Source organism: Nycticebus coucang, chromosome 19 (assembly GCF_027406575.1).
Source record: "Nycticebus coucang isolate mNycCou1 chromosome 19, mNycCou1.pri, whole genome shotgun sequence".
In the NCBI taxonomy this organism is placed as follows: domain Eukaryota; kingdom Metazoa; phylum Chordata; class Mammalia; order Primates; family Lorisidae; genus Nycticebus; species Nycticebus coucang.
In genome coordinates this window covers 58209716-58229627 of record NC_069798.1, presented here as the reverse complement: position 1 = coordinate 58229627, position 19912 = coordinate 58209716, and the positions used below count along the sequence as shown (strand labels likewise).

Here is a 19912-nt window from a genome sequence, read left to right as displayed (position 1 = left end):
TCCTGCCTACTTAAGTGGGAGGCTGAGGCAAGAGAATTGCTTGAGGCCAAAGAGTTTGAGGTTGCTGTGAGCTATGCCATGGCACTCTACCAGGAGGCAACTAAGTGAGACTCTGCCTCAAAAAAAAAAAAAAAAAGTGTAATATATCTCACTAAAAATCTAAGAAAAACAAAACCCAAAGATCAACTGAAAAAGGACAGATGACCTCACAAAATACACAAATGGCTAAACTTATAGAAAGATACTGAATTTTAACAACAAAGGAGATAAAAATTAAATCTAATACAACAATCATTCACCTGTCAAATTAGCATAATGTTTGTAAAGCAGGTAAATTCAAAAATTACATAAACTTCATAAGAAAAAGTGTGTTGTCAGTGCTCGTTAATGAAGATCTTAGTCTTTCAATCAGTAAACTGATTTCAAAGAATCTCTCTGTAGCAAATAATAAATCTGAGAAATGTTTTAAGAATGGTCAGAGCTCTATGGGGGTGGGAAATTACTTATTTTTCAACAATAGAAAAACAGTCAAAAGATTACAGAGCCAGATAGGACATCATTTTTCAGCCATTCAAAATGTTTCTGAAGAGCTAAATCAAGCCCAGTATCCTCAATCTGAAAGTCCAAAATCTGAAATTTTCTGGAGTGCCAATATGACACTCAAAGGAAATGCTCACTTCAAGCATTTCGAATTTCAGATTTTTTTTTATTTTATTATTTATTTATTTTTTTTGTAGAGACAGAGTCTCACTGTACTGCCCTCGGGTAGAGTGCCGTGGCCTCACACAGCTCACAGCAACCTCTAACTCTTGGGCTTACGCAATTCTCTTGCCTCAGCCTCCCGAGCAGCTGGGACTACAGGCGCCCGCCACAACGCCCGGCTATTTTTTTGGTTGCAGTTTGGCCGGGGCTGGGTTTGAACCCGCCACCCTCAGCATATGGGGCCGGCGCCCTACTCACTGAGCCACAGGCACCGCCCGAATTTCAGATTTTTTAATTAGGAATCATGAACCTGAGTAATGCGACTATTTCAAAATCCAAAAAAATCTGAAATCCAAAATACTTCTGGTCCTGAGCATTTGGGATAATGAAAACTCCGTCTGTATAAAATGCTTATAATTTGAGAGGAGCAATGAGATATAAAAGTGCAGATCTAGTACTACAGGCAAAGAAGTCAAAAGAAAAAACATCAATAATAGTTCGGGTAGTTGTCATTTTTTTATTGCTTTGTTTTCTCAATGTTCTTTATTGAGCATCTGTTTGGTATATTATGAGAGCCCTGAGTTATTCAAAATAAACTGAGTGGTTCTCTATCAAGCAATTTGTAAGTAACATTGTCCCACACTCAACTGAAGCAGTGTGGCAGTGGAGCTCTGAGTCTGCTTCTGTCAGCCTCAAGGCCTCAGACCTTGGTCTGACCCTGGGGCCAAGCAGTAAACATGGCCGCAGGCTGCAACACATACAGACAGAACACAGACAGGATAAGAGCAGCACCAACTGCTCATCTAGCGGTTTGGTCACCACACACCAAGACCACCTTGCTGCTCCCTCCTGCACCAATAACACAGCTGCAGAAACTCCCTCCTCCCACCGCTTCTATGTTGTGGTCTGAGTGCTCACCAACTGCTGAGGCCTTGCTACTCAATTTGCATTCCATGGTCCACCAGCACCTCCTGGTGCTTCCTCGAGCTCACTTTGATACGATAGGAAATAAGGATCCATACTTGAACAAGATCCCAGGGGATATATATGCCCCTCAAAGTCTGAGCAGCTCAGGGATTCAGGAATTCAACCAACTACTGAATTCCTGCATATTACTACCCAACCTTTCACCTGGTCTCATCCCTAAAATGCTCTCTGCTCCCCTACCATTTCTCCTCTTCTTTCTCTAAACCCTTCCCTGGTGCTCTCTATTCCCTAAAGAGACTCTTTAGTTAATGGAGGCTGCACCTCTGTATTCTGACAAGAATCTGGCCAGTTCTGGGCTCCAGCCTTCTCCAGAGCCACTTGGGTGGCAGGCCCTCCTCTTCCCACACCCAGCACACACATGCCCCTCGCCAGGGCTCTCAGTCCGCATCGCGCACCAACCTTTAGGTCACTCTTCTTATTCACATTCATTTTGGCACTGTCCTGTCTTCTCCACTCCAAACGGTCCCTCACTCTGGGAGCTGTGGTGACCACATGGGTATCCATACAGACACCCCATCTGACACTGGCTTTTGTTTTTGTTTTTTTTTTAACAGAGCCTCAAGCTGTCGCGCTGGGTAGAGTGCCATGGCATCGCAGCTCACAGCAACCTCCAACTCCTAGGCTAAGTGATTATCTTGCCTCAGCCTTCCAAGTAGCTGGGACTACAGGAGCCCACCACAATGCCCAGCTATTTTTTGGTCGTAGTTATCATTGTTGTTTGGCAGACCCAGGCTGGATTCGAACCTGCCAGCTCTGGTGTATGTGGCTGATACCTTAGTTGCTTGAGCTACAGGCACCAAACCTGATACTGGGGTTTTTGTGCAGCTGCCTTTTCCCCAGAGATTTCCCCTACCTCATATTTACTCTAGTCACTTACTTCCACAGTCACACTGGGATCTTGTCATATGATGAAAAGGACTCTTCCCCTCCCAGATTTCCGTCTCCATCAAGGAGGGAACACTCGCCTCTTCTCAGCTCCCCCACCACAAGAACACCCACTGAGCCCAGTTCTCCAGGGGGGTGGGGGTGGGGGGGTCAGTCAGTGATGTGCCTCTCTGCTCTCCCTTGGCAAGTCTGCTTCCCAAGTTGGGTCACCCTAAGGTTCAGAGGGCAGACAACAGGACACCCCACTGAAGCCTTGACCCTGTGCTACCCAGGCTTTAACAACACTTTTACTTAATTCACTTAATGACTGCGAGTTTCCAGGAAAACAGCATGTTTGCTTGGCTATTATCTCTGAATGTATCTCCCTTCTAAAGGGGAGCCGTCAGAGAGGGGTGAGTGTCATGACTGCCAAAACCACACTCCGACCTTTACCATGGCCTCCAGACCCACTTGCCAGGCCCCAGCCTCTCCCCACTTGATTCCCTAAGTGCTCCCAAGACATGCGAATCTCCAAGCACAGTTCATTCCGCTCTAATGGACTCGCCCATTTTCACTCTACCAGTCCAGCTCAGATCTAACTGCCCATCCTGTGTTAAAAATGGAACTAAATTAAATTCCCTTACCCCATTATCTTTCTGTCACATCCAAGAAACCTCCCACCCAGGACATATCTAACCGTCTGTCTTTAATGCTTGACCTAAACTGCTGAAAAATTAAAAAAACAAAAACAAAACACCTCATTCAACAGGACAAACCAATACCATGATAATTTACTAATCTTCAGTCTCAACCGGGCTCTATAACTTGTCCAGCTTACTAGGCTGTCTTCATCAGGCTGTTCTCCAGATGGGCACACAACTGTAAACCCCTCTACTCTCAAGTATTTGATCCTGCACCTTCAATCTATCCCTTCCTTAGGCAAACCTCTTACTTCAGAGAAAATATAAATCATTAGGCAAAAGATCCCTCAACTCCCATCATGAAACGATAAATTTACCTCCACCCATCCACAGTCACACCGGTCTTGCCTCCGTGGGGACCCTGTGCCACCAATGCCCCCCACACATGGGTCTTTAGTCTTCTCCTCTCTATGGGCCATGGCAGGCTCTGGGGGTTAAGGCAAGATCTCACCTGCACCTTGTCTTTCCCAGTGGCCCAACAGCTTTGAGAGGGCAAGACTCTGACCCTGATGAACCAGCACTGAGGTTCCAGAAGAGCAAATGGCAGATAGCAGGTGCCCGGCAAGTGTGGCTGCTGCTGACCTTCACTTCCCACCCGTCACCCTGGGCTTCCTACTGGACAAGTGGACAAAACAAAAAACATCTCCAAAGCTGAGCTCTTGGACAAAGGCTTCCTAAATATTTTACAGAGAAAATAAGAGGTTTTACTCAATATTTACATATTTTAGAAGCAACTAAATTTAATGATATCAGAGAATTGAAAAGAATAACAATGGAATGAGTTGGAATCTTTCACTATGAGTCTAGACCTAAATAGAACAAAAAAGTTCAAAAACTTTTGAAAACTACTCCAAATGAAAGAATCTGTGATCCTCCTGAAAACCCCATTCTAAGCAGTACCCTATCCTGTCTGTACTGCTGTGGTGCTAAGTGTCAGGCAAACTGTTACCTTAGGATGGGCTCTAGGTCAGAATGTCGCCGTTCTTCCCTTTTCAAAGAACCCTGATTCAGGGCTCTTAAAATGGTCTTATCAAAAGTCTCTGAAGACAATTCCTTCGGAAGCTACAAAAGAAAAACACTATGTTAAGTTTCTTACTTATTGGTAAAGATGTTACAAGTCAGATGCATTGACAGAAGGTAAATGACTCCTGCTCATTAATCACCTAAAAGCAGTTCCTTTTCCAAATCGTCCATCAGGAAATACAACAACTTCTGATCACACCCCAGTGCTTCCCAAGGTAGAGGAACCCAGAGCATTCAACACACTTTGGGACATACCTGCATGTACCTAACACTCTAAGTCTCACCTGCCACGCTGAAATGACTCCCATGCTAAGGTTCTCCAGTTGAGCTGAACATTTTGCACAGCAGAGCTAGTATTATTTTTATCCTGGAATAGCATTCTGAACTGTTATTTCTGTCTTTATAGTTATCACTTTCATGCCTCCTGTTTTACATTTTAACCTCAGGCAATGTCAGACTGCCACCGACACGCAGCAATGCAGATCCAGAGCATGAAAGAGGGTGAGGGATTCTCGGTCTTACTCATATAAAAGCCACCAATTGGAGGTGTGGTGACCTTTTCCTCCATGCAATGGAAGTGCTTTTAGAACAGTGTGCTAGAACTATACGCATGCACACACACGAAAATCACTTGACCAAGAAAAATTTTTAATTAAAAATAAAATTTTGCCATTTTATTTAATTGTTTACTTTCAAAAAAGTTCCAAGTTGACTCTTTGTAAAATTAAGTCTTTCAAGAATTCAAAGTTTTACATTTGATTCTTGATAACTCATCTTTGCTATCAATTCTTGAATTACTGGCACTTTCAGTAAAATTTGGGATAAAACCATTATCAGTATCTGAGGAACCCCAATGGAATATAAAAAACTATACAAATTAGTGTTTATATATTGAGTTTTGAGAAATCCAAAGTAAATATTTTGTAAAATATAAATATTCTGGGTCAATAATTTAGAAATGAAAAATTTAACAAAGGTGGCTCGGCACCTGTGGCTCAAGCGGCTAAGGTGCCAGCCATATACACCTAAGCTGGTGGGTCTGAATCCAGCCCGGGCCCGCCAAACAACAATGATGGCTGCAGCCCAAAAGTAGCTAGGCATTGTGGTGGGTGCCACAAGTGCCAGCTATTTGGGAGGCAGAGGCACGAGAATCGCTTGAGCCCAGGTGTTGGAGGTTGCTGTGAGCTGTGATGCCATGACACTCTACCCAGGGTGACAGCTTGAGGCTCTGTCTCAAAAAAAAAAAAAAAAAAAAGAAAAAAGAAAAATTTAACAAAGGAAGCATAAAACATTCCTAATTTTAGGCACACTAGACTTTGGAATCAAGAATGAAGCTTTGTCAGAATGAAGTTCTCCCTGGTTTTTTATTAACCTGGTAAGATGGAAGGCTCTGTCGGCATGCCACACACCCACTGTGGAAACCATGTTCACTAACGGAGAAGAAAAAGGCTTTAGATCTACACATTTCCAAACAAAGAAATTGCTTTTCATTTCAGTATTTATGGTTTGATGTTAGCACTTTAATACAGGATTACAACACCAGACATATATCACATTACCCATTTAAATGTGATTTCTCCTGAATATCTGTACACAGCCAAAGAAAACCAGTTTTAGTGAAGAAGTCTACCTTAGCTACCGAATCCCTGATGGTTCTTCTAGAGTGAAGGCAATAATACATAAATATTCACCAAGTCAGTGATCTTGTTCACATTACTGGGCAGATATGTGGGCTTCAGTATTTGCAAACTGATGTATTTTCATGTCAATTTCCAGAGCCTATTTCCAGTCCTAAAGGCAGGCAATTTGCTAAAAAAAATTACAGCTTTCAATGTCTTTTATAGTCTACCACTTGTTTTTAATTTTCTTTCCTCTCGGTTGTATTATACCCAGCTTCCCATCTCCAGAGCACCAGTTCAGCCTTAGAACAAGCCCCGAGTAATGGAAGGTTCTTGTACCTAGCTAGTACAAGTTTATCTTTCTAAAAACTGTGGCCAGTGGATAACCACCTACAAAACCTCATAGCAACATAGTTTCTATAACACTTCTCATTCATTCATCTCATCAGCAAACAATCAAGCTCCTCCCGTGCCTCAGGTGCTGTTGCAGGCACTGCAGACCCTGAGTGAAGGAAGAAAGACAAACTCTGCCCACCCAGAGCAGACATTCTGGTCCTGAGAAACAACAGTGCTAAGAAGCAGAGCAAAACAGGATATGGAGGACAAGGGGGAAAGGGTTGGAAAGCACGGACTTCAAACTCACACTTCCACAGCACAGTAATTAGGAGTGCTGCTCGACAGCGTCCACACAAGGTAAAGGGGCTCGGCTTATAGGCTGTCAAGAGGACAGGTTCTGCTCTTAAACTTTTGTAGATGATGTTAAAAGAAAGGTAAAAAGGAAAGGAGGATAGGAGAAATTTGAAAGGATATTTTATAATAGGCAATTTATTTCTAGGAGTATATACTGTTGCTGATTATTTCATGCAACAGAGGCATATACACAATTTTAGAAAAATACTATATTCAAATACTGGCTAAACAAGATCATCAATTATCACGATTTTCAAAAATTCATGACTTAATTACTTCTCTGGGGCTGCAGTTTTTTAAAAGCACCTTAGTTTCTAGAAACACTATGTGACTGAAAACATGCAACGTGTTAAGACACACAACAGCTGAAGCTTGAGGAGAAAGGACTCTGCCTGGGTGCCAGGTCTGGGGGTGGGAAGAGACAGGTGGTCAGCTGCATGCTCCCCCTTTGCTTCTGCAGCACGCTGGACACCCACTCCTTAGCTCTTGTCCCCTGCAACTCTCCTGCCACCACTAGGATCCTGCCATGGAAAGGGCAACAGAAGAAGGAAAATGAAAGGACACTGCTCCCTAACTAAGTGAAGCCTGATCATAATTACTTGTCCTTAAGCTTTGATGAATTTATTCTATCAAGATAGAAAAGTTAGAAATAGGTAGAAGAGAATTTGAAAGTGTGTGTTTATTCTGAATAAAATGATTTGGAAACTGCCAAAAAAAAAGAAAGTGTGTGTTTATGAGTGGGAGGGGTGTCCCCCCTCACTTTCCTCTATAATCAGACCATCAACCAGGGGTGCGTTCCATCCAATTGGGGTGCATGCTGCCTTCAGGACGACACCTGCCTGGATCCGACATCAGACCACTCCCTTCCCCTCACCTGTACAGAGCTGATACGTGGCCTTAGGCAACTGGAAATTAAGTGAAACTCACCCCCCACCATCTTTACACACAGGCAGGTCACGAACAAGTAGATGAAGGAATCCTTGGCCCTTCACTGAGAGAGCTTAAATTAAAATAAGCCACAGGAAAATGCAACCGTTCAAGCCATCCCTGGGTTTTACTCCCTTCAGAGGAACTAACAACAAATTCAGCTGAACCCTGACAGTACGGAGAACTACGTGCTTCAGAGAACCAGCATCTCATGTGCTGCTCGGAGTTCTGCCAATTTATGAAAAACAGTCTCTTTTCAAAGTATACATCAAAGTATACTTAATGATGATAAGCAGAGACCTAAAAAACCAGCAACGCCCTGAAAACTTCAGATGTTACAGGTTTAATAACTTCACGCCTGTACCCAAAACTTAGTAATTGAGTTGGGAATGTTCTGTGTTTCTAGACTTTCTGCTTTATCTATTAACAGTAAGTTTTAAAATATTTGCTTATTGAGAAATAGTAATTATTATTTAAACTTACTGCCTCCTTTTGATTTCTATTTCTACTCATTTACTTTGCAATAAAATCAGATTAGTATAAAAGAAACAGGTGACAGTTTGAACAAAATGATCTAAGATACCTTTCACCTCAGCAAGTCTGTCTGTTTCCATTATCTTCTTATTCTCAGTAGTCTGGAGATTCTCTCAAAGGGGGGATAGGGGAAAGATGGAACCCAAAGAAGAAAGAAATGGAAAAATATTTAAAGGAAGTCTCCAGAGGGAGCTAATAATCAGGTTTGAGAACCACTACCAAACAAAAACAAGCCCTATTTCGTCTTGTGGACACACTCTCATTGGAAGTACCCTTGTAAGCAGCCATGAACAATGCACACATTTTGCAAGGAACTAGGAATCAGGTTCCAGTTCTTTCAAGTGTCGAAGCCCCTTCGCCATTTCTTTACGTTAGTAATGTAAGGTAAGAAAACATGTTCAGAGGAACATGATGCCTTCTATAGCTATCGGTCATTCAGAGTTCTGAGGCAACCTGTACCTGTGCATTTTAATTTTCCTGGTGTTTGTTTTGACATTGAGGTTTGTGGATCCTGTATTTTATGTAAAAATCATTTTAACCAAAAAAAAAAAAAAAAAAATCTATATTTTTACCTTCAGTAGAAATTCCTGTAGTTCTTGGTGGGTTTTTGTTACTGTTGTGACTGAAAGATCAGACCAATTTACCTGATTTAAAAAAAACACACATATTATATGGTTATTCCTTAGGCAGGAACCGGCTAGAAAAAAAGCCATGTGTAAAACAAAGGGACTTACTTAAATTTTATTAACAATTAGAAATATAATAAGTTAACCTGGCATTGTTATATTTTCTTCAAAATTATTAAAGTTAACGGCACATTGACATATTCTACTCAAAAAAGTTTTCTAATAACTCTTCTCAAATTGCACAATTTTTTTAAAATGCTACCTTAAAATGTTACTACATTTTAGTAACTTTTGAGAAAGGGCAATGTCTTCTATTCTTTTTTGTGAAGTTACAGGACTCTAAAATGACACTTTCAGAGCGTAGATCTGTACTACGCAAAGAGGAAGATTCTATCTCCTGAAACTTATATTACATATACAGTCCTAAGAGAAATAATTAGAGTTTACTGCTGCTCTTTGGTAGAAGCAATTCCTATTTTTATGGGACTTTATGGTTAATGAAGAGATTTCATCGTTCTCTCAGATCTTTAAAATCCTATTAAGAGGCCCAGCGGTAGGTATGATTACTTGTTTTCAGGTGGAGAACCTGAAGCTCAAAAAAGTTACTTACTCAGGTGTGACCCTGAGTAAGCAAGAGCCAGAACTCAAGCCTATTACACTGCCCTAACTCCTGGATCTTTTTAATTCAGTGACTTGACTGTAGCCCACTAAAAATTTTTACTCTACAATTTTATTTCAGCTAAACAAATATTTGGGCTATATCTAAGACTTAACTAATCACAACACAAGCATTTTAATCAGATGCTTTAAAAATACATATGGAATTTTATCCAGCAACTCTCAAAACTACTGTATTAACTAGCGTATTTCTTAAATGTTTTTTAAATTCAAACGTTCACTGAATAGCTACTTATGTTGGGCACTGTTCTGACTCGTGTCAGGAGACACAAAAGCGGATAAAGCAAGTGACGTCTCTGCTAGCTGAGACAGGTAAGCGTAAATGAATATATAAGCATTTCCACCAATGATCAGTACCTTGAAGAAAACGAGCAGGGCATGGTACGAGAGTAGGCAGTACACGCTGGCTGTCCCTCCATCCTGGAGGGAGCTTCTGAGCTAGAAGCTGGTTGTGCCTCAGTCTGGGGGAAGAGCCGTTTAGGAAAGGCACAGCGAGGCCTTCAAAAAGGACAGCTGTGAGTGCCAGCAGCAAAAGTGGCCAATGTGACTGAGCACAGTGAGCAAAGAATGAGACACGTGCCATAGAGAGACACGGAGACAAGGACTGAAACTGCCAACTAAGGATCTGTCACCCTCAGAGCAGAAGCCAGAGTCCTCAAATTCACTTAGCAAATGTCCTGAGAAAGTCAGACATGCATGAAGATTCCTGCTCTCCACGAGAGGATGATCTTACTGGAAAGATCTCTGCAAAAGTAAGAGGGTAGCATACACCTCGGATGAAGGAAAAAACATTCTGCAGGAGAATCAGAAGTAACGAACTCCATGTGGCAGGCAACGCCTGTGGAGGGGCGCCATTCCCCTGGGCTTCAGGGTGTGTACAGCCTAACCTTAGGCCAGAGGGCTACACAGTGGGGCCAAGCAGGCAGGAATAAGGAGGCTCTGGGAGAAGAATGCTATTGCAGCTGACGGGCAAAAGGAGACAAGAAGAGTCTTCCCCTGGGAATGACAAATCAGGAGATCTACAGCGGGCAAGGAGGACAGGAGACGGGAGGGCAGACAAGGCAACAGAACAGGGAATAAAGACATCACAGGGAAAGGAGAGGAGGAGGAAAATGCCAGAGAAAACAATGCGAGGGAAGATAATGGCTCTGACCGTGATTTTAAAAATCCTGGCACAAATGGTTCACTTTTACTTTTTAAACATACATCTTACTTCTTAACCTCCTCCCTAAATCTAAGGCTATTTCTTTTTAATAAAACAGCCAGAGTAATTTTAGTAACATACAACTTCAAAAACACTTGGCAAACCATACAGCACATACTAAAAACAGTACCATCCCCTTAATTAAAAACAAGCACATGTATAGTTTCATCCCCTAAATTAGCAAACTTGCCGTAAGCTTTCCAAAGATAATTTAACAGAGTGCATCAGACATCTTTTGAGGGTGAGAATCGCTTACTTTGAAAGTGTACTCCCAATATTTGTCAGCCCTTTTTCTCTGGACTCCTTTCAACATTATCTTCTCAATGTGTACAGCTGAAAGAAAAAACACACACGCTGACTTCTGCAAAGACCAGGTACATGTTTCAGTCACCTAAAGTAGCCTTCAAATTTGAAAAATACTTAGCAATTAAGCTTTTTACTTTCATCTTTACTACTAGACCACGAGATTTAAAAAAACACGCACAACAGCAATGTGCCACACACCCGTGTGGTAATTTTTTCTCTATCCACTCAACATGCTCAGTACTGAGTAATTTCAAGCAATCTGCTGACACCAAAGATTTTTAGAAGAATAAAAGATGCCTACAGTGAAGATATTTTTCTAAATGATAATCTTCAAAATCATTATTCAGATTACCAAAATAAAGCACTTTAGGATCAAGTAAATCTGATTCATTCAATTATTTATACATAGTAGGTATATGCTAGAAAATATCTACTTTTGTTTTTAATCCAAAAAAAATCCTATTCAAAAGTAATATACCAAGCTAATAAAATTTCTAACTGGGAATTTAAAAATTGTTTTTTCTTAAATGCAACCTTTAATACCATAAAATGGTAAATATAGACTGAACATTATAGTAACAAAGAAGCTTCACTGTAGCAAAATTTTCCAGAATTATAGAGAGAAAAGTGTGAACGTAAATCATGTTCAACTTAAAAACAATTACTCTGAAAAGTTAATTTACAAGGTAAGCAAATGTATAAACCCCCAACTCCTCATTTTGCACCTCCTTTGATAAAAGTATCACCTTAGTAAATAAATCAAAATGAAATAGAGCCAATTTGAAAAGAGCTAATCTACTGAGTATAATATAAAGACTTAAGAAAAAAAGATTGTTGCTCTGAGTATAAGTAGAAGAAATAGTACCTATACAATAATAAACCTGGTAATAACAACTACAATAAACGTTGTGGGAAAGAGGTTAGCAAAGTAACTCAACATAATAGGAAGGGTCACTGCTGGACTCAGGGGAACAGGAATGAGGAAAAGGGAAGTTCATTCAGTTTGCCTTAGAGGAAGAAGTAAAAACAGATGGAATAGCATGTACGAAGTGATGAAAATATAGAAGAGGAAGTAAGAAATGTTAAAGACCATGGAAGGTGGGCAACAAGGCGGCTTGAAGCGTACGACATAGAAATATGCAGGAAAACAAGTTCACAATAAAGGACACACCATTACCAATATTTTGTGCCAACTTTTCAAATACAGACTGTTTGGGTGGCCTATTTCTGGGCCAATTTCTCCTTTGTAGGCCAGAAATGTTGAGGGCAAAGACCAAAGAAAATCTCAGAAGCCAGTCAAGAAGCCTGTACCTCAGTGCAACAGCACAGAGGCCAAAGTGGGATGGGAGGATCTGCTGTTTCCAAATGCTATTGCATTAAATTATTTAAAGAATGATGCTATTAAGTAAAAACCTTTGAACTAATCTGTGTTCAGAAACAAACCAGCTCTACTTCTGCAAATCACGTGGCCCAAGGGTGGGAATCTTAGGTTTTTTTGGGTCAGATCCAAGTTCAGCTTAGCAGAAAAAGCCAATGTGACATTACAGGATATAGGAATGTGGCTATAGCTTCAGCCTTGATTTCAAGCTATGCCTACTGTCGTCGACCAGCATCAAGACGAGATGAGAGAGTATATGGTGAGGGGTGGCTGAGAATAAGAACACATCCGATTCCCATAAATTAAAACTAAAAAGCATGTATCACATATACCTTTTAGAAAGTTAGGAATGTAAGAAAAATCAGCTATAGTACCACCTTCAGTTGATTATTAGCTTCTTAATATAATCTTTAAGTTCTTGCAAAATATTTTTATAACATAAAAAGGACCTTCATTGTTAAGCCAAACTCTGCTTTAGGTTACCCATATGTCCAATGAGCTCAGGGGGAAGCCGTCTAGATTAGGGTAGTTGAGTCAGAGAGACAGGAGAACTGTGATAGCCTCCCACAGAAGTGGTCATTACATAAATTTCAACCGTAAACACTAAGACCTATTTTTCCACTGTGAGGAAAAATGCATTAAACAAGAAAGATTATCACTGGGACTAAAAGATGATATAATGACATAAATTCAAGATCATGATAACTAAGTTTAATGCTTATCAAATACCCTTGGCTCTTCTAAATCCTAGCGGACAGTCTACATTTTCCATTTCAATTTTTCTCCCAGCAAGGGTTAATAGACTCTCCAAATGAAAAGAGACTGTCTGAACTCTTTATTTATTTATTTATTTTGAGACAGTCTTACTTTGTTGCCCTTGGTAGAGTGCTGTGGCATCATAGCTCATAGCAATCTCCAATACTTGGGCTCAAGTGATCCTCTTGCCTCAGCCTACTTTAAGGTAGCTGGGAATTCAGGCGCCCCTCCACAATGCCCAGCTATTTTGAGAGACAGGGTCTCCCTTTTCCTCAGACTGGTCTTGAACTCTGAGCTCAGGCAATCCACCAGCCTCGGCCTCCCAGAGTGCAGGGATTATAGGCATGAGCTATCGCTCCTGGCCTCATTTCTTTTTAGATGGCAATATTCTCTCATTCTCCCATTCCAGTCCTCTTAAAAACTGCATATTATGGGAAGACTGGATTTATAAAGAATTTATTTACTCTTAAACAGTGAACTTCTGTAAAATTTATTTCTTTTTCAGTAGAAAATGAGCTCATCCTATAGATAAAGCACTATTCTAAATACTTCAGGAATATGATAAGGTCTTTGCCCTCTAGAAGTATGCAACCAAGTTTAAGATACAGCCAAGATAAGGGAAACCAAGTAACCGCCTCTTGCTGTAAGGCAGACCAAGTAAGTGCATGCTAGAACAAGCCTAGGGCTGCACAGCAGGAGCCCAGATTGCAGAGGGGCAGAACTGGGAGGACTAGCTTTTGAGTGAAACCTCAGACAGCAGGATTGCTCTACTCCAGTGGTTCTCAACCTCCCTAACGCCACGAGTTGTTACAAAGGGGTCATGACCCACAGATTGAGAATGGTTGCTCTACTCCAAGAAAGAGTGTAAATTGTAAGTTAAGAGTTAATCGGTGTAAATAGTACCCTATAATCTTCTGATGCATTAATGCTTTAAATTTACAAAACAGACAGCATACCTTCTCGCTGAGCTCTATGAGGGGCCACAGTAAGTCCATCCTGAGGTATTGGGGCTTGTTCTATTAAACTGGTCTCGTTGCTTTGCACATAATCACCATGAGCAGAGTCGCTCTAGATGAAAAAGAGAGGAACATGTTAATCTACACTGCAGACTACAAGTAAGGAATCCCGTAAGAAACAAGCCAGATTCAAGTCTTCCAATTTAACGACAACCACTTAAATGGCAATTTTCAGAGCTCAAATAGGTGATGGCACACAAAAGGCAGAAAGGCACAAAGGTCAGAGCAGCAAGTAAAAGAAGAGCCATCCACGCCTATTCTCGTCCCACAGCAATTTTCTCTATCAATTATTTACTGTCCCAATTTTCTTGGGAGATAAAAAAATTGCACATGATTATTCAGAGTAGCCAACGTCAATTCTGTGTCATAATGAAGCAGAACTGAAGAAACATATATAATAAATGCTACCCTTTACCCTGATCAGCCATAGGCAAGGAGATTTGTACTTTTAATATTAATTATACACAATTTTTATACCGCTTGGTTTTAGTGGCAGTCTAAAAAGATGCTTTATTAGGAAAAACTCCTACAAAAGGTATATTATCAATCTGTTCCAAATCTTTCCCAACAAGAACATGTTTTATGTATGGACAGTGAATTTAAAGTTAAGTAATCTAGAGCAACGAGGTGCTCTAAATCTGAGTTTGCTCGGCCAATCCACTAGTGAAGTGGAGTAAGTTTGACTCCCAGATGCACTGCTTAGAGTAATAAAGGCCTTGCCAAACTTACACACAGCTCTTCAGACGTCAAGCACTGTCATGTACCAATTATTACTGCGATATGCTGGTTAAGCCAAAAAATAAAACAACCCTTTGTCACTGTTCTGTCACAATTCACACCTTATCCCTGCCTCATGTTCAGAATCTTAAAACACAGCAAAAATCAACTCAGTTTCAAGAACCAATTGTCATTTTACAAATCTTCAGTAAATAACTTACATTGATTTTTTTAAATTATGCAAATAAATGAAGCAAACAGAAGATCTTAAATTTCTAAAGAATCTCAATCTAAACTATTTTGTTCTGCTGTCTCATCATACATGCCTGACAACAAAGAGGGGTTACTAGTCCACAGATGTACCATGAGAAGAAAGCACCACCTGGACCTTCTTGGAAGCTAAGCTTCAGCCTTGTCGTGTGTCTTCCTTTAGAAAGTCAAGGAAATAAGACTTGTCCACATAGGACAGCACAGATACTGCCCCTCCCACCCGTCAACATCCAACTTTTCAAACATTTAGTCTGATGACATTTACCCATTTGTGATAGTACTTATTTTTTAAAATGTGGATGTAAATTCTTTTAAATAAAATAATGTATATCCTAACCCATACCCAATAATCCTTTATTGCAAAGTAGTAAAACCACATTTGGCTAAGAAAGATTTTGCTTTTCAAAAAATTAACACTGCTGTAAATATTTCAAAAGTCAAAAAAAAAAAAATAAAGTGCTCTAATCTTCTCAAATAGCTGTGTTAACTGGAGGAAGCTTAGTTGAATGAGTCAACTATTTCTTAGAGTGGAATATTTTCCTTCATGGCTCATGCGGTTTATAAATTTAAAATAACACTTTCAACTATAAATCAATACAAAATGTACAAAAAACAAGAGTTTTCATTAGTGAAACTCAAATCAAAATGTGATACCACTTCATGCCCATTGGGACGGCCTATTATCAAAGAGTGAAAATAAGAATTGGCAAGGAAGTGAAGAAAATAGAACCTTTGTGCATTGGTGGTGGATGTAAAATGTCCAGCCAAATGGAAGACAATACAGCAGGTCATCAACAATTTAAACAGAGAATTCCTATGTTATCCAGCAATTCCACTTGTAAGTGAAAGCAGAGACTCAAACACCAATGTTCCCAACACCATTACTTGCGCTATAGCCACAAGGTGGAAACAACTCCAAAGTCTATCAAGGAATGAACAAAATGTGACATATACATACAACTGTATTATTATTCAGCCTTTAAAATAAAATGAACTCTTGACAGTATGTTAAGTGAAATAAGCCAGACGCAAAAGGACAAATAATGTATATGATTCTACATCAGAGTTATCTATACTAGTCAAATTCATAAAGAACAGTGATTCCCAGGGGCTGGGGGTGGGGAGAGAGGAAGAAAGAGTTATTGTTTAATGAGTACAGAATTTCAGTTTGGGATGACAAGAAAAATTCTGGAGCTAGACAGTGGCGATGATTGCACAACAACACTGTGAACACACTTAATGCCACTGAAATGTACCCTCAAAAAGGGGTAAAATGGGATACTTTATATTACATACATATATTGCATAATAAAAAAGTGAAACAATTATGCTGCCTCCACCAACACTGAAGCAATCGTAACAAAGTTTACTTTCACTCAAAACCATACTTTTGAAGTCTGAAGTTAACTTTAGGAACAAAATCTGGAAATAGACTCCTCTTTATTAGTCTAAGGAGAAAAACGGAGGTTGAGTTTCTATCCAAGGACCGAAGTTCATCAACCCGTGAAATGTCTACTAATTAAATGTATTCCCCCCCACCCAGTCTCAGCATGTATCAACGCTGTAAGATCATTTAGACTAAGTTTAGACGCTATTTATAAACTCACAAATCTGAAGCTGCAGGAGGGAGCTGCAGAGATCAGATCCTGCCGTTCAGCAGCCTCAACAGTGGGCGGTTGCTCCCCTCAAGCGGGTCACACGTGCCTATCTTTCTTTCAGCAGGGGAAGGGTGCCTTAAAAATCTGTGAACTGCTGGTTTAATGGAATTGTACAGAGAAATTACACCAACTTTCTCTATTCAGTTCAGAGTCCCATGAACATGCAGTACAGATGATGTGCCACAATCAGCACTTTACAAAAACTAGTTAGAAGCAAGCGCCAGGACCAAGTGAAAAGTGAAGAATTTTTTCCCTCCTTGATCAAGAGGACAGTTTAAAAATTCCAAGACTACAAAAATATGCACGAGCACACAAAGAATCCTAGCGTGCGCCGCAGTCTTCTCCTTTCTGTCCCGGGCCCTGCGTCCTCGCAGAGTTCACTGCTGAGCACAGATCCATGCACTGTGTATGATTCAGGTGGTCTACAGAGCATTGCCAGTGAGCGCTCAGATCTAACTTTTACATGCTGAGACCCATCAAAATTACATACTCGAGATTCTTATATGTGGGAACATTGTGAAATAGTCTAGTGCCCGGACAGTCCTAAGAAAACTCTTCTGTGAAAACGTACTATTATAACAAAGGTCATACTTGTCTCATTTTGTTAATAAAGGTCAAGCTGTATAGGAAGTTTATTTTAACTCATCTAACAATATTCTGTAGTTCCTCTAGTTTCTTGATGTAGACTGTAAATTTTAAAATGCCAAGACATTCCCAATATAAAAACAAGCAGTAACAGTTTTTTCTTTAAACTAACTTCACCAACTTCTTTTCAAGTTTTCACAATTTGTCTGATGAGACTTAAAAATTAACTTTGGCTTATAACAACCTTCTATTAAGCTTCTGTGGTAAAAATAACCAAACATTCTCTGATACTCTTCTGAAAGATGGAAACTGATTCCCTACCCAGTGGGTCCAGGCTGGCTTTTGACAGCAATGGCAGCAATGTGCCACTGAGGTCAGGTGCTAAGACGCCTCAGCCCAGGACTCCTGGACACTTGCTCAGGGATTCGTGGGCCACCACTTATAAGGGCATCTCTCCTCCCAGCAGCCACTCTAGAGACCACGTGGAGAAGAGGGTTTGTCCAAACAGCTTTCCAGGCCCCACTGCACCTCAGACCCCTTAGAGCAGAGACAAAGTCCTGGGTGGTGGTTGTTATCTGTCGAAATTCCTCATTCACAAAGCTGTGAGAAATAGTAATAAACAGGTCATTGTTTTAAGCCTCTAAGTTTTGAGGTTAATTTTTTACACAGTTCTATGTTTTAAATTCTATTCTTCAAATAATCAGGGTTGCAACTAAAGCACATACTACTACTTAAGCAAGATTTGAGTATCAGAAGATAATTCATTCATAGAAACATTACTGAGATGTCAGATATCATCCATTTTTGTGGAAGAAGAGGGAAGAGGCTGGGGAGAATTTAAGAATTACTTATTGCCCATCTCTTTCCTGAGAAGATGTGGTAGAAAAGGTAGAGGTTTGTCTAATCTCCACTCAAGAAACAGCACAATTCAACCCACAATGATGCCTTGAATCAATTCCTAGCATCTGGTAAAAAGGCAAGTTCTAGAGTGAGAAGAAACCTGGCTGGCAATATATTTGTAATTGCACTGGAACAACAAAACTGACAGAACAGTTCAGACAGGGTGGGAGCCCAAGGCATCAACGCCTCAGCAACAGTAGGATCCAGATTTCTACTATGATTACGGACTCACTTCCTATGTGATTTACTGCTTGGCTTAACAAGAACTGTGGCTATAAGCTGATTCACCAAGAAGAGTGTGGCAGAATTAGCTATCTTAAAGCTTGGGCAAATGTACTCCAGATATTAGGGATGACAAACCATTTACTGAATTTTGTAACCTCTTAGGCATCACAGCCCACACACATCAGAAATAACTATACAACTGGCTACTACAATAACTATACAACTTCTTCGGAAAACATTTCTGAATTAACAGTGTTTACCTGTGCAGAGTGGGCGTGGAGTGGAACTGGATGGATGAAGCAAGAAGGGGCAGGGAAAATCACCACTATTACTTCCTAAACATTTTTTGAGAACGCTAAGCATTTATTACAAATTTAAAAGTTAAAACTGTTGGGCAGAGCCTGTGGCTCAAGGAGAAGGGTGCCGGCCCCATATACTTACTGGAAGTGGGGGGTTCAAACCCAGCCCCAGCCAAAAACTGCAAAAAAAAAAAAAAAGTTAAAATTTTTAACCTCACTGTCTTTTTTAGGGAAGATCTTGCAAAAGAATGCTGACACAGAAGGCTACTAGAAGAGAAGTGAGGGCAGCAGTTTTTACCTATGAACTAGCCTTGACATTTTCCTTGCAAAACTCTCTCCATGGCCTATTATGCTGGCTCCTGTCTACAATCCCAGCACCTTAAGAGGCCACGAGTTTAAGAATAGCTCGGGCTATTGAGATCCTCATCTATACAAAAAGTTAAAAAAAAACAGTGAGGTATGCTGGCATGTGCCTGTAGCCCCAGCTAAGAGGCTGAGGCAGAAGCATCGCCTGATCCCTCAGAGGTTACAGGTAGCTATGATCAGGGCACTGCACTCCAGTCTGGGCACAGAGCAAAACCCTGTCTCTAAAAGAAGAAAAAAACAAAAGCAAAAAACTTCTTGTCACGCTTCTGTTTCAACTGAAAGAATATCATGTATTAGTTGACAGGCAGACTAGTGAAAAACGTAAACTCTGTATCAGATCACAAAATGACAATGGTTTAGGATTCAGAGAGATGTAGGGGTAAAGGCTTTCTAGCCTACACCAACACGGGGGGTCCCGTCTGTAACACTAGCATTTGTGCTTCATTTACCAGCCTTCTATTCTCACTACAGAAGGAAAAGCTCTCCATTTTAATCCTAGAGACCAGGAAGGTGAGCAAGGATCTGATGCATTCCTAGCCAATGGCCCGCAAGTCTTTAAATCCCCACACTGGGATGTTTTGAGGTGAGGTGAGTAGAGTGCACACCGGAGCGTGATTCCCCAGACTACATTTCACCTTTCTGACAGCCTCCTTCACCACACCCCTGCCCTACAAGAGGTGACAATGAGGGAGGCCATGGCACTGCCAGGCATCCCAGCTCTTACAGCTACAGCCACAGCTTTCACCCCAGTGCAGAAACATTCTTGGAACCATGTAGAAATCGAAGCTTACAGAGTTTAAGAGGGATCCCTGGTAGTAAGTGATTTTTAGCACAGTAAACATCATAGTGTTGATAAAAACTGCATTAGAACTTGTGTTTAA

At 40.6% G+C, this 19912-nt stretch overlaps 2 protein-coding genes across 8 annotated transcripts in view; both read right to left on the bottom strand.

The window, feature by feature from the left end:
• The window catches only part of TNFRSF11A (TNF receptor superfamily member 11a), a 374190-nt gene that overhangs the window by 161277 nt on the left and 193001 nt on the right, over nt 1-19912 (bottom strand). The window lies entirely within an intron of this gene.
• Nucleotides 1-19912, bottom strand: part of ZCCHC2 (zinc finger CCHC-type containing 2) — a 63100-nt gene that overhangs the window by 32408 nt on the left and 10780 nt on the right. For 5 of the 7 annotated variants that reach the window (XR_008376046.1, XR_008376045.1, XM_053572057.1 and 2 more), the window contains exons 2-5: nt 13952-14063; nt 10812-10888; nt 8620-8691; nt 4204-4316 (exon numbers count right to left, since the gene is read on the bottom strand). Coding sequence is in view for 5 of the 7 variants with exons in the window: in XM_053572057.1 (XP_053428032.1) it covers nt 4204-4316; nt 8620-8691; nt 10812-10888; nt 13952-14063 (374 nt within the window). In the remaining 2 variants the exon portion in view is untranslated. The remainder of the gene's footprint in view (nt 1-4203; nt 4317-8619; nt 8692-10811; nt 10889-13951; nt 14064-19912) is intronic. The other 2 variants (XM_053572059.1, XM_053572061.1) reach the window with 2 other exon arrangements.